A 15,203-nucleotide genomic window follows, 5' to 3' on the forward strand; every position below is an offset into this window, starting at 1 on the left:
ACTACGCACCATATTTCAAGAAAATCTAAGAGTATTAATTTCATTGCCATTGTATTTTTTGGTCCTAGGACAAACGCAGGAGTCCCAAACGTCGGAGTGGACAAACGCAGGAGTGTTAAAATATTAATTTGATTCAGTATTTCTATACAGATTAGGTTAGGTTAAGATATGAATATACAAATAAGTCCCCTGCAGGGGTTAGGCATTTGAAAACTTAAAAGGTAGTCTAAAAAGGGTTAGGTTAATTAAGTGTCTACTCTGACGTTTGGGACTCCTGTCGTAGGACCTATTTTGAAGCTATTCAATAATTCGCTTTGTCCGTCCGTCAGTCCGTAACGCAATAGGGGAAATAAGACTTACTCAACTGCCATCATAGCAATACAGTGATAGTTAAGTGTATAACATGCATAGAAGTCCGACTGCTTAAAAGCAGCTTTTTATTTTTTTTTACTGATTTCCACATATCTGTGGTGTTATTTTATTTCGATGTTCAACATTTTTGGTGGTAATATTGTAAGATTTAGATAGATGAAATAAAAAGTAGCTTTTTTTTAGCTAATTTGACACATTTTTTATTTTCTCTGCTACTATTGAAGCATACTAATTACCTTGTCTGCCAGTTCATGGGTCAGGCAAACAAAAATATAAATATTGTTGATAGAGTTTTGTGATTTATATTATTGTTAATATTATACATTATTATATACTTATTATTTTTATTATACAGTACTAATGGATGTTTTCATCCTTGCTTTTTCTTTTGAGGGCAGACATTTGACATAACATAATAAATATATTTTGTATAAATTTAAACATATTTATTATATGTTTTGTATTAAAATTTTATTAGTTTAATATCAATTTGTCCAACTAGGATTCTAACACCATGCCTTAACAACTTTGAGAACATTTATTGAATTTTGATTGAGTTGAGTGTCTAAACGTTTCAACCATTAATTGTAATCTTCAAAAGGTGTAATTATATGCATCATTTTATAGACCATTGTCTTATCCCTTTAGATCCCTGGTTGCAGATATATAGTTGCTTGCCTAGAAAAAAAGAGAAAACACTGCCTTTTAAAAAGCAATTTTACCCCACTTATAGTTATCTGAATTTAATGGGTAATGACTTATTTTCTTACAGTACAGTAAAATCAAAAATTCAAAACTTAGGTGTCTACATCTAAAAATGGTTTTCACTTTTGCTGAAATCTTCTACCCTTAGCAAGAATGGCTGCAAAACGCTTCAAAGTTGGGATATAGAGCTAAAAATTGATAGAGATGCTATGTACTAGAACATATTAAATTAGTTTGAAGGTCATATCGATCAAACCAGTTCTAAGTCACACAAAAAAATATGTATAGCATTCTTTACAAACAATTTAGATAACATAATATTTATCAAATTATTAATTATAGGATTTTATTCATTTTACGTTAAATATTTTTGTCAAATATAAATTACAAATAAACACAATTCTAATGTGTTAGGAAAAATATTAAGCTCTAAAGTAAATAATTAACATTATAAGAATGGATTTATTGATCATACAATAGATTATCATATCTCCTCCCCTGCTACTGGATAATTGAACTGATCATAAAATTATGTCTATGTTAGCAACATTTTTCCCCTGTCATAATATCCATTGTATATTCTATATTCATTATTATAAATATTCCAAATGAACTCTATAAATGTTTAAAGCCTTATTGTAGATCTATAAGTTTATTTTTGGTTTGTCTCTTGTTTGTGATTGTGACTTCATACTTTGGATGTCGTCCTCCATTTTGTCGTCTTCTGTGTTAGAAAATATTTGTGAAATTATAATAAATGTATAGTTTAAACCAAGGATATAAAAGGATAAGACAATGGCCGGTAAATTGATGTATATCCTCAATGATGATACACAAAATTGCTCCTTCTGTAGATTACAATTAGTGATTTAAACTTAATAACCCAACCAATAATAGTGTAATAAATAGCCAATTGTCCTTTCCCTCCCTCAATTTAAACAGTAGAGTTTAGAGTGAGAAAAGCTGTAATACGATAGTATACGATTAGATCCAATAGTAGAAAAGGTGATTGAAGGAACGGTCACTTACATAGGTAACAACTTTGCTTATAAGGTTTTTTGTATTTGAATGAAATTGGTTACCAAGGTATATCTTCTGGATGGAGAACATAAAACAGAAGAGAGGGAGTGTGGACAAAACAAAATATAGGGCAAATCCAAAGATTTACCTGTTTCTAATAAAGAAAATGGCTCCAATAACTAACACCAGGCAAAGTCCACCACCTCCGCTGATTATCCCAATCCTAAAACAAGGTTTACACAACGTTCACATATAGAGAAGACCAAGAAAATTATGGATAGCCAAACCGAAAAAGTCAGTTGTTGAACAGATGACATAATAAAACTTTGAAAATCACAAAAACTTTTTTCTCGTATTTATTCGAATCCGGTGGATAGGAACCGGTTCTCATTCATACGAAAAATCTATGTCTAGCATCATATTATATCCAGCTTTCTACGAATATAAAAATGTACAATCATAAGATTAAAACTAGTTTTTTGGGCCTGTGCCTTCGGCACCTCGAGGCTAAAAAAAACTAGTTTAAATCTCATAATTGTACATTCTATATCCGCGGAAAGCCGTTTATAATACGATGCGAGAAATAACTATTTTGCAATATGTACTGGTCTTTATGGCATGAATGAAAGACCAAGTTTATTTTACACAGGAATAAAAGCAAGACATACATCTTGAACAGCAGCCGGTATATTCATGTTTCCCCACTTTCCGTTTTTTTACAGATAGAAGAATTTATACTGCCAATAACTTAAATATTATTTAGAGTTCCATGAACTGTATCCAAGTTTATTAAAGAGTGATGCATCTAATGATGAAATTAGAAAATGAAAAGTTTACTTACAAAATCATGTCATCTATTTTGATTTCTTCATTTTCTTCAATCATATCTCCTATGCAATTATTCAAATTTATAAAACCTTCAAGGCAGTATTAAGAAAATGTTCTGAGATATGACAATAACAATAATTTAATCCTAATCTAACTTTCCCTTTGTGGTTAAGTTTTCCTCAAAGTTCTTAGTTGAAATAACCCCATCAAACTTATTTAGAAATAAACTGAAAATAAATGGATTCTTTTTCTTTATAAGCTATTTACTTTGGATTAAGTTATGTTAGGTTATATTGGGAACAGGGTTTATGGCTCCCAGAGGTGTTAGGCAAAGTAAATAAAAACTTCACCCCCCACCATGAAGTAAGTGGAGCTTCATTATTGATATGTGAAATTATCTTTGAAAAAAATAACTTTGGTGTAAAAATTTGAGCTTACCTTCTAACAATGAACTTGGTACTTCTAAATTTGATTTTGTTTGGATATGTTTGATTTCTGGAAAATTTTCAGCATTTGCTTGGGAACTTTCAACAATTTGCTTAACTTTTTTAACTACTTCATCAATAATATAGTCTTTGTTAGTAATTGTGGCAGGGGTAGTTTGTTCTCTGATTTTTGTAGGCAATGCTTTATTAGATGTTATTATATTTGTTTCATCAAGTATCTTTGAGTTGATGCGATTGTTACTTTGATTTTTCTTTTTAAAGCTATTATCAATTTCATTTTCTGCAATATCATTATCTTTAACAGGAAATTCAGCGTTATATTGAGGATTGGAGATATCCTCACGATTCTCTTCTTCTGTTGTAGTTTCCTCCGGTGTATATTTATTCATTGCTGTAATTTCTGTATCTATTGGAGAATTCAGGAAATGATCACCTGTAATTTCATTGTCTTTAGTTGTGGTTTCTTCTAATGTGTCTTTGTCTATGTTATCTTTCTCAGAAGTCGAGAAAAGATCTGAATCCCCATCAAATACATTGTCTTCTGTTGTAATTTCTTCAAATGTATCTTTGTCTGCTACTTTGATATCTGTAAAATCCTTGGCAGAAGTTGAGGAAAGATCTAAATCACCATCAATTGCATTTTCTTTTGTTGAACTTTCTGCTGTTTGGTCTCTGGAATTAATATTATATGGTTGTGTATCCGTTCTTACTGGCATAGTTGGGCTCGTTTCAAGTAAAGTTTCAAGTGTTGTAGTATCACTTTCAATAGTATCATTGTAAACATTATTTACTTCTGTATCTTTTTCATCAAGGTTATCATTATTTACACTTAGGTCAAAGCTATCAAAAACATTAGCTGTGGGACTGTCATCTACTTGACAAATAACTATTCCATTAAGTGTGAAACATAATAAAACTATTAAATTTAGTTTCACCATTTTGCTTTAATAAAAAAATCTACAACTAATAACTATCAGCTTTCATGTTTGATACGAATTCAATGACATTTATTTAAAGGAGTTGATTGAATTGTTGTTATCAAGTTTTAACTTCCGTTTTTTATGAATCTTTCATTATCAGTAACTATTGTCTGAAAACAATACGGTTTATCAGGGGTAGGCTGGTTATGGCTACGAATTAAAATATGATGCCGGAGGTTGAGTATAGCTGCGACTGAGGTTGGCTGACATGGTGTGACTGATTGGCTGATTCTTCATCCAAGATTCCAAGCTAACTTACCCAAATGAAAAATGTACGGCTGCTACAATAGTTTTGTCTAAGCTGTTTTATTTTAACGAGACCAGTTGATAAAAGCTGCCTCATCAGGTGGATGTGCTGAGTGAGACTTTGGGTGGATGAGCCCAAGGGTTAAGTAGAACTATTAATCTTGATTTTTTAAAATAAATCTAAAAGAAGGTTAGAGTAGTTCTTTATCATAAAGCACAATGGGCCAAAAACAGGAAAACAATAAAACTTAAATTTGTATTTTTTAAACGTTGAGATTTTAAATGCAGTAAATAAATAAATCCTTTTTCTCATGTGCAATATAGGAATTTTTTTGTACATAGTGTATTGCAATTTTAAAATTTGTCGGTTATATATCTAACATTTCCATAATGACTATAATTATGTCATGTTTAGCAATAAAAAATAAACAATAATTTCTATTGAGGTTTATTTCTAAAATTAAATTCACCAAAAAAAATTACATTTTTACATAGGTATAAATTTGAGCAATAGTTTAATTTTTTCTCTTAATCAAAATTGAGTATTTTTATTTTTGCTTTCGAGATGAGCTCTTTTTTTATATTATTTTGTTGCATTGCGCGCCAGAAATGGAAGGCGTTTTATACAGGAGTGTGGTGTGTACAGTACATATACTGTACAGTAATATTGTGTACATAGTGTACAGGTTGTGTACACAGCAAAGCATCACAGGGTTGCAACATCACAGGAACATTTACAAAACTGGAGGTAATTAAAAAAATTCACCAGGAATTTTAAAAATTATAAAATTAGGCATCAGGTATCATTAGTATAGGTAACATTTTAGGAGATTAATGGTAACATTATTAGGACAAAAATATAACATAATTGGTAACATATAATATCACATTTTAATTACGACATGGAAGATTTTTGTTGATATCATGAGGATCTAGCTAGAATCCATCCACCAGTGACCAGAGGTATGGAAGATGATTTGAGGAGGATGATTTTTTTGTTATTTTTGAGGATGAAACCTTGAGATTTTGTTTAGCTGCCACAAGTCTCAGGATTACAGGTCCTAAATATAATAAAACATAAACTGTAAATTAATAAAAAGGAAAATGAATTTGTTAAATACCAAATTTATCACAAAAGTAAAATTTTGCTCGTAGCTGAAAAAATTTCTTAAAGAGGTTTAAGATTTTGCAAATTAACTAAAAAATTCGCAAAAAATATGCTGTTTATGTCCTTGCAGATTTGTTTCAAGGGCCTCTCGTTCCTTATACTACTCTTTAATACACGTTTAAAGTGTGTTACTTTTTTATATGTTTCATCAATATTTGGCCACAACTCAGTCAAAAATGCTTACAAAATAGACCTTTTTCGACCTAAGATGCTCAAATACTTCCTTTACAAGCCCCATCAATCAGTTTTGAGATATCTCCATATTTCAAGGAAAATTGACAAAAAAGGCAAATTTGGGTGTTACCTTTTTATATGCTCAGATACCATAAAATCAATAAAAAAAATACTTATTTATACTTTTCTCTCATTTTTAAAGTTTGATTCTGTTAAAGTAAATATTCTTGAAGGGATTTATGTATTGATTTTACAGAAACATAATATTTGGTGGAAATAAATGATCTTCAAAAGAATTTTTTTTTGGAAAATAAGAAATTCAACCCCCATTGCCCTAGAGAACAGCTGCTGACCTCTAGTGTTCATGGTTTTGTCAAGTACATGCTAAAGAAAAAAATTAGCCAAAAAAATACATAAAAAAGTATTTTAATGTGTTAGAAAATTAAATTGTTTTACTTCAAATTTGGGGATGCTGACCTTAAAGATGCTCTTACTGGTGGTGATGGTGACCCGGAAGGCATTAAAGTACATGAGCATTATGGCAACACAACTATTGATCTATGTTCTGATTTTTCAATTCCTAGCAGCCTCCAATGAAAAAATATAACAAGAACTTTTCAAAATCACAGTATTTACCTTATGAATTTGAGAATAAAAAAATCATTTAGGGATTTCTCTTGATTGGAGGCTGCTAGGAATATAAAAATCAAAACATAGATCAATAGTTGTGTTGCCATAATGCTCATGTACTTCAATGCCTTCCGGGTCACCATCACCACCAGTAAGAGCATCTTTAAGGTCAGCATCCCCAAATTTGAAGTTAAACAATTTAATTTTCTAACACATTAAAATACTTTTTTATGTACTTTTTTGGCTATTTTTTTTTCTTTAACATGTATTTGACAAAACCATGAACACTAGAGGTCAGCAGCTGTCCTCTAGGGCGATGGAGGATAAATTTCTTATTTTCCAAAAAGAATACTTTTGGATACAATTTATTTCCACCCAATATTATGTTTCTGTATAAATCAATGCATAAATCCCTTCAAGAATATTTACTTTAACAGAATCAAACTTTAAAAATGAGAGAAAAGTATAAATAAGTATTTTTCATTGATTTTATGGTATCTGAGCATATAAAAAGGTAACACCCAAATTTGCCTTTTTTGTCAATTTTCCTTGAAATATGGAGATATTTCAAAACTGATTGATGGGGCTTGTAAAGGAAGTATTTGAGCATCTTAGGCCGAAAAAGGTATGTTTTGTAAGCATTTTTGACTGAGTTGTGGCAAAATAATGATGAAACATATAAAAAAGTAACACACTTTATATCAGGGATCTAAAGTGATAAGACAAAAGCCGATAAAATGATATACATTCTCAATGATGATAAACAAAATAGCCCTTTGATAGATTACATTTAGTGGTTGAAACATTTGTACATTTAACCTAATGAACCAAAAGATCAAAATTCAAGAAAGTTCACAAAGTTGTTTTCGCCAACTAATAAGAAAACGTTATTATAAAAATTTTGGGGACCAGTGTAATAAACATCCTAATGTCCACTCCCTCCCCTTGTATTTGTAGTGAAAATTTGGTTTACCTGTGATTTAATATTCCTTGGTGATCTTATCAATCCAGTCCCTGACCTCCGTGACCCTGGTGTAAACTCCGGGGTAGAAAGACTTGCCACACCCGATGCCCCAGGACACAATACCAATCTGGGTCCAGTAGTCGCCGGTACCGATCTGCATTGGTCCGCCGGAATCACCCTAAATATGTCAGAATTGATCTACTAAATTCAAAGTTTGCACAAGGATTTTTTTAACAATAATCTTTAATTGATAATAAAATAATAGAAATGTCAGAGATTTGAATGGATAATACAATGGCCGATAAATTAATTCCAGTCTCCAATCATTATAAACAAAATCAACACTTGTGTAGATTACAATTAGTGGTTAAAACGTTTGGACACTAACTTAATGAATCGACCAACCAATAAGTAATTAACTCCCAAAAATATGTAAGACAATTATAGATTATATAAGATTGGGGACTAATGTGATAATCAACTCAATGTTTGTTTGACTGCATGTCAAATAAAAAACTTACACTGCAAGAGTCCTTGCCCTGCTTGCCAGCACACAGCATGTGATCCATAATACCGCCAGGAGCAGCGTTGCCGTAGGTCTTCTTACACTCAGCATTATCCCAGATCTTTACAGTCATCTCCTACAAAAAAGGAATACTTTAAAGGACGCCTGCAAGAAATACCACGCTTTAACCGCTGAAAGACTGCCACAAGTAGACCCAATACCCAAAATTTAAAGCCTTCAGCTTCAATAACAAAAAAGTTCTAGGCATTTCAAAATAACATTTTATGTACAATGAAAATTTGAAAGATTTCCAATGCTCATAAAAGAAAAAACAATATTAAATTACGTCGCCTAGACATAAAATTATAACCTTATCTTTGTCAGAAACTTAGATTGCCTGTAACTGATTACATTTTTATAATAAAAACACCACTTTTCATAGTCAAAATCTATGAAAAAAAATCGATTTAAATTGCATTTATAAACGAAAATCATAGCGGAAACAAAGGGGTAAACTAATACAAGCTCAGCTGTGATTGGTTGCTTAGCTGATTCGGCCTTCTGATTGGCTACAGCATACTCGGTACAACGCAAGTTAAACTTAATTTTTTTTAATGATTTTGACTATAAAAATAAGTATTTTTTGTAAAAAATATAATTAGTTACTGGCAATCTAAATTTATGACAAAAATAAGCCTATAATTTTGTTTCTAGACCACGTAGTTTAATTTCAAAATTTCTAACATTAGCATTAAATTTTTTTCAAAATTTTCATGGTACATAAAATGTCATTTTAAAATGCCTAGAACTTTTTTGTTATAGAAGCTGAAGGCTTCAAATTTGGGGTATTGGGTCTACTTGTGGCAGTCTTTCAGCAGTTAAAGCGTGGTATTTCTTGCAGGCTTCCTTTAATTTTGTTGTTGGTTTTTTTTACAAAGTGCCAGCCAAGCACTGAAAAATTGTTTTGTCTGTTTGTTTATTAGTTTAGGTTAGGTTATACTGGATACAAGGTATTCCGCAGGGTTTGAGCAAAACAGGTATAGGCCTATAAGGGTGAGAACCATCCCTCTAATTATTTTTGATTCTATAAAAAATAATGAGAGGGGAAGGGGCAAAGCTTTACACATTCTTTGAGGGCAAACAAAAATAATCAACAGGTTATTCGCTAATTCGCTTAATTTGCTTTTCATTTTTTAAAGTTAATATTTTTTACTTTATTTAACCACTAGCGGCTACGCCCCTAGAGGCCTCTAGTGGCACTTTAAATGTTTGGTGTTTTAAAAAAATAATACCTTGCAATGATGCGTAGGAGTCTCTATCAAATTGAGTCTCTATTCGAGGAAAAAAATTTCGATTTATTGTGATTTATCTTTGGAGGGTGGTGGTACCCTCCCCCAAAATAGTTAAAAACCTTCCAAGGACATATGAGAATCTACCCTGTTAAGGAGAACCCAATCGGTTCAGCGGTTAGCGAGATCCTTCGGTACAAACACACAGACATCCTGTTACTTTAGTATAAGGATTTACTGAAGCAGTAACATTTATTACTAACCTGAAGAGTGTCGGGCTGGGGTCCATTCTCCCTAAGGCTGCCCCATCCGATGACAGTGGCTGTGCGACCAGCAAACATTTCATGACCAGAGGGCAGGCACACGGGGGACACGTGCTTCAAGCTGGTGGGCACCTCGTCCTCCATAGTGATGATAGCTACGTCCTTGTGCAGTGTATTCTGACTGAACTCCTTGTGTCTGACCACCCTGGCGGCCTTGCTCTCCCAGATCTCTGTCTCTCCTGTCTGCTTGATCTTGTACTCGCCTAGTCTGATCCTCAGGTTCGAGACCTCGTAGCGAGACATACTAAAATAGATTTATTTTTCATTAAACTTAATACAACAAAGCTCATGAATATTAAACATTTTCTTAAATGAATAAAAAACCAAACACAAATTAAGTACACATATTAAGTATACCTACAGTATAATGAATTACGAAAGGAAATGTTTTTAAAAAAATATTTAAACAATTTTTTCTAATATCAGCTGAACAAATCTTATTTTATTTATCGACCTTATGTAAGTAAAAAAAACTGACAAAATCAAATCGTTGGTCAACAGGATAAGATACAAGGCCATTTTTGTCCAATAAGATTTACTATTGAATCAATTTTGGCACCTTTTAAGCCAATATTAATACCTTTTTTTTCTAGGCAGGTTTCGATTATTTTATTTCTTAATTAAATAGGTATGCCCATACAGGCTAGGGACGCAACTGCTAGCATCAATTTGGCCGATTTGTATAAGTAGATTTTCTATGATTAAAAACATAAAAAAAACTTACGAAGCAACACAATGAGCAGCGGTGAGGATATGTTTGCTGTCAATCAGAGATCCTCCACAGAACTGGCGGCCGTTGTTGAGTAGAGCAGCTATCCAAGGCCACTCATACTGGTCAGCATCTGCGCCGTTCACAATCCTGAGCAGTTATACAAGGTTAGATAATAGATATAGGTATTATATATAGATCCACAATCTTTTAATTGGACCAATCCAATAGGAACAAGTAGGAACATTATTGGCAGGAAAGTGGAGATAAAATAAAAATTTCGTCACTCATATTATCAAATCAAATGATAAAATCAAACAAGAATTCGCCTGCCAATAGTTCCTGAATGACCATATAGGGTTATAAATCTTTGGAGTAAAGTACAATAAAAAGTACATGACAAAAAGACATTTTTTCAGATTTACGTTTTAATTTGGTAGACAGAAAAAAACGTAATATACAATTTTCTTAAAAAAAACACTGGCTTTAGTTGACAACTTTTACTGTTAATTCCTTTTGGATGGCCCCAAATGATGTCGCGGGTAAAATGTGCTTCACTTTTTTAAAAAAAGCGAATTTGTGTAAATGGAGATATAAATTACCTGGAACAATCACCATAGCAGTTGACTCTTTCAATTTCCTCAGCAACACTTCCATTGGCAGCATATCTGATGGGAAAATATTTACCCTTTCCACAAACTAAAATCAAATGCAATTAAGCAAAATTACCCCTTCTTTTTCTGTAGCTACAAGACAGTTGTATGTAACGTTTTGAAAGTTTTTAAGCCAAGGAATGAGATGATGTTGAACAGTTAGGTACCAGTAAAATTTACAGTCCAATTTTATAAAATTATTATAAACTTGCTAGGCATTCCATCAAATTTTAGAATGCCTTATTGTAACAGGGATCTTAACACAAGATTTTCAACATATAACCTAAATATTCACCTCTGTTATCAACTTCAACTGGAGCAGTTTCCACAGGGACAGCAACACCCATTTCCTCCTCCTCGGCGATGACGGCCTGAATATCTGGGCGTGAAACACCACCACCGCTGCCATTATCACCAACAACGCCGACACCGTCACCGTTGTCAGATGGTGGTGGGGAACCTTGAGGAGGAGGTCCGCCGGGGAATCCGCCACCGGGAGCACCAGGGAAACCGCCGCCGGGAGCGCCGGGGAAGCCGCCGCCAGGAGCACCGGGGAAACCGCCACCGGGAGCACCAGGGAAGCCGCCGCCAGGAGCACCAGGAAAGCCTCCGCCGGGAGCACCAGGGAACCCGCCGCCAGGAGCGCCAGGGAATCCACCAGGAAAACCACCTAAAATATAAAGAAAATATGATCAATCAAAAAACTCAAATAACGTTTGAGTATTCAATAACATGAAGGTTGAGGGCGGTTTAGCTATCAAAAACAGCAAAGCAAGGGCAATAAATAACAGTATGACAACGTGAAAAAGATGCATTTTTTATTGACTGAAACATGGACATATATCCTTATTGTAGAGTATCTACGCTACTAAAACCTGTATTACCTGCACCAGGATACTGGATACCGCCAGGTACGCCAGGGTAGCCGGGATACCACTTGCCAGCCTGGTCCTCGGAATGTCCAGGTTTCTGCTGCTGGCCGGGCTGACCGTAACGGCTGCACCATCCCAGGCTAATATAACAAAATAGTAATATAAAGAAATATTTAAATAGTTTCAGGTAAAATATTTACATATTAAAAAATTATATGCTTAGTAGAGTGGGGGGGGGGGGGAAGGTAAAAGTACTCCCTCCCCCTAAAAAAATGTAGATAAAATATATTTTTAATTCCAATAAAAAAATGGGGGGGGGGGGGTTAGATTAAATATTTTGCTAATAACCCCCCCCCCAAAAAAAAATTAATTACTCGCTCGCCCCCCCCCCCTGCAAAAAAGCTTAACGTCCTTTTAAAAAATAGTATAAACTTACCCTCCAGTGGGAAGCATGCAGAGTGCCTGAGCCAAAGGTGAGAGTGGCATAGTGCCAGCAGGATACACTCCCATGGGCATAGTACTAGCAGGGGTCCTCTGTTGTTGTTGTTGTTGGCCCATACCGAAGGCCACCTGCATACCTGGGTACATGGGCATCATACCTGCACCCATACCCAGCCCCATGCCGGGGTACATGCCCCATAACTGACGACCTCCACGGGTTCTGGCAGCTGTAAATAAAGTTGTTAAAGAATTAAACTACATCCCAATTTTATTTCAAAATATAATTTAGTTTCCAAAATGTTAACATGCAAAATATTATCAAAAACATACATAAATAGAGCTATTGTATAAATATATTTTAAATAAAAATAGTAAATCATTAACAGCAATAACAAATATTTTGTGGATTAAAAAAGTGCTAAAAATCAGTCTATGCATAGTATGAAAAATTAACAAAAACAGTTCAAAATTAAAAAACAATTTGACAGGGAAAAATATAAAATTAATATTGTTACCTGTCACTTAAGATAAAATAATTAATTACAAATAGTTAACAATAAAAAAAATTAAAAACAATAAAAAAAAATGTGTGAAATCTATGTAAACTGGCAGTGCTTAGTTTTATATTTATCAAACTAAATAAATTATTAAGATAAATAAATATTTACCAAATAAATAAACTTAACAAGATAAATAATAATCAACTAGAAAAATAATTTGAGAAATATTTTTGAGATTTTTTTTGATGAATGAGACTAAAACAAGTAACAGTTGTCAACATGAAATCATTAATATGAAAAGCAATAAGATCTAAGAATTTTAGAATACCAAAGGAATTAACTTTTAGATTATGGCAGGGATCTTAAAGGATAAGACAATAGACTATAAATTACAAATGATAATAAGCAAAATTACTACTCCTCTAGATTAAAATTGCTGGTGGACAAGTTTGGATGCTTTCAGTTCCCAAAGTTTTTAAGTCAATAATTAACATAAAATGCTTATAAAACTTTGGGTACCAGAATAATTTACAATCGATTGCCCCCTCACTTCCTCGGGATTTGAAAAATTGTTAGAACTTTTACAATAACTGCTATCCATATATTAATACTCAGAGACAATGGTATTGATCCATTCCCTCATAGATGTGACCCTAGTGTAAACTCCAGGATAGTTGGCCTGTGCACATCCGATACCCCAGGAGACAATACCAACTTGGGTGCACAGTCCGTTGGAGCCCTCGCCACATCTGAACAGAGGTCCACCAGAGTCACCCTTAATAAAATAGATAGTTTTTAAAACAAGGATAAATATATCAAACAAAGCGAAGCGTTAACAATGAATGAGGGTACAAACACAAATTATGGATTGATTAGCTCATATTAGGGTGGGTCGATTTTGGACATTTTTTTTCTGAGGCCAAAGCGGGGATCTGCACTCAATTTATATAGATATAATACACCTCTGGATGATTTAAAATTTATCCTAAGTCTTAAAACCGCTCACGACCAGACATTCAATTGTATAGCTATTTGTAAATGGGAGTCAAACATTTATTGAATCAGAACTATAGCTTCATGGTGCTCCCTGGAAATGCCTTGAGGAGCTGAGTCAGGAACTTTTGTCCGTTTCAAAAAATCTCGTTCCTAGCGTGAGAAAATCTAAAAAAACTCTACAAATTGGACAATTAACCTTAAACATTTTTGGTTTTTTAGTGATTTCTAAGGCTAGGAACGAGATATTTTGAAACGGACAAAAGTTCCTGATTCAGCTCCTCAAGGCCTTTCCAGGGAGCACCATGAAGCTATAGTTCTGATTCAAAAAAATTTTTGAATGTCGTCTTTGCATACTAATAAGTAATGAATTATATTTTTAAGTGGTCGTGTTCTAAAACTCAATTTTTTAAAATTCTTTTTCGGTCAGAAATGTTTTTAAGGTTTATTTTATCTGTTGCATATCCCCGCTTTGTCTAATTCCGATATGAACCCACCCTAGCTCATATGCATGCAAACTTTTTTCGAGAGATAATCACATTTTTACCCCCGGACCCCTCTCTTTGGAAGTCTTTGGTACAATCTTATATTTCTTTATTTCTTGACAATGTTGGAAATCACAATTTGAAAACTTTGCAATGTTTCATAACTTTTAAACAATTATATTCATACTGATAAATGATGAACCTTCTAAAACTTAGCATTCTAAAGGGATATTTCCATAAAAAAATTGGATTATAAATGCACATACACCAAAAAATATTATCTATCACAAGTGGGTAGTTCCATTAAGAAACTCCTAAAAACTATCCAAAATTTCAGGTTTCTAAAAATAAATCCACTTACTCTAGACTAGCACACAACTTATGATAAGTAATACCCTTTAATTTTGTGAATATATCTAAAGAGAGAAACTTCTAAAACTTAGCCAAAACTGTATCTATCTAAAAGAGGTAGTTGTATGAAGAATCTTCTGCAAAGAAATGCACTTACACTGCAAGAGTCCTTGTCAGGAAGACTAGCACACAACATATGACTGGTGATACCACCAGGAGCATTGGAACCATAGCTGTTTCTACATCTGTCATTGGTCCATACTTCCACATCAACCTAAATATATATTAGACTAGAGTTGGCTCAATATAACTATATTGCTATTGGCTAGTTTTCTATAAGTACATATATATTTATCTATTTCTCAATAAATCAATTTTCCTACCCCGCCATTACTACATAAAAGAATGAAGTAAATATTTAAATGATTTTTAAAATATTTTTTTAATTATATTTTTTTCACATTACCATCACCAAAGGGTTAATATGATTAAAATATTAGTTTTAATATTTAACACAAAGGAAGTGTCGCCACAATCGAATTCTTTTAA

At 33.1% G+C, this 15,203-nt stretch overlaps 3 protein-coding genes across 3 annotated transcripts in view; all 3 read right to left on the bottom strand.

Annotated features, from left to right (window-relative positions):
- Nucleotides 1–1,370: 1,370 nt before the first annotated feature.
- On the bottom strand, nt 1,371–4,394 carry LOC145331804 (uncharacterized). Its single transcript, XM_080176654.1, has 4 exons — nt 3,364–4,394; nt 2,939–2,987; nt 2,246–2,320; nt 1,371–1,801 (listed from the first exon to the last, which is right to left on the bottom strand). Exons 1-4 carry the CDS (start codon nt 4,307–4,309, stop codon nt 1,711–1,713), a joined length of 1,161 nt encoding a protein of 386 aa, XP_080032780.1. The 5' UTR covers nt 4,310–4,394; the 3' UTR covers nt 1,371–1,710.
- A 635-nt stretch (nt 4,395–5,029) lies between these two features.
- Nucleotides 5,030–15,203, bottom strand: part of LOC145327102 (uncharacterized) — a 61,505-nt gene continuing 51,331 nt past the window's right edge. Inside the window, exons 3-11 of the mRNA XM_080170669.1 lie at nt 12,321–12,552; nt 11,897–12,024; nt 11,308–11,682; nt 10,962–11,058; nt 10,375–10,509; nt 9,591–9,894; nt 8,055–8,174; nt 7,543–7,711; nt 5,030–5,658 (exon numbers count right to left, since the gene is read on the bottom strand). Coding sequence (XP_080026795.1) covers nt 7,550–7,711; nt 8,055–8,174; nt 9,591–9,894; nt 10,375–10,509; nt 10,962–11,058; nt 11,308–11,682; nt 11,897–12,024; nt 12,321–12,552 — 1,553 coding nt within the window. The 3' untranslated portion in view covers nt 5,030–5,658; nt 7,543–7,549. The remainder of the gene's footprint in view (nt 5,659–7,542; nt 7,712–8,054; nt 8,175–9,590; nt 9,895–10,374; nt 10,510–10,961; nt 11,059–11,307; nt 11,683–11,896; nt 12,025–12,320; nt 12,553–15,203) is intronic.
- The window catches only part of LOC145327171 (trypsin-1-like), a 31,323-nt gene continuing 28,780 nt past the window's right edge, over nt 12,661–15,203 (bottom strand). Inside the window, exons 11-12 of the mRNA XM_080170777.1 lie at nt 14,812–14,928; nt 12,661–13,600 (exon numbers count right to left, since the gene is read on the bottom strand). Coding sequence (XP_080026903.1) covers nt 13,430–13,600; nt 14,812–14,928 — 288 coding nt within the window. The 3' untranslated portion in view covers nt 12,661–13,429. The remainder of the gene's footprint in view (nt 13,601–14,811; nt 14,929–15,203) is intronic.

The sequence above is a fragment of the Acartia tonsa genome, chromosome 1 (genome assembly GCF_053477335.1).
Source record: "Acartia tonsa isolate MP-2025a chromosome 1, ASM5347733v1, whole genome shotgun sequence".
In the NCBI taxonomy this organism is placed as follows: Eukaryota; Metazoa; Arthropoda; class Copepoda; order Calanoida; family Acartiidae; genus Acartia; species Acartia tonsa.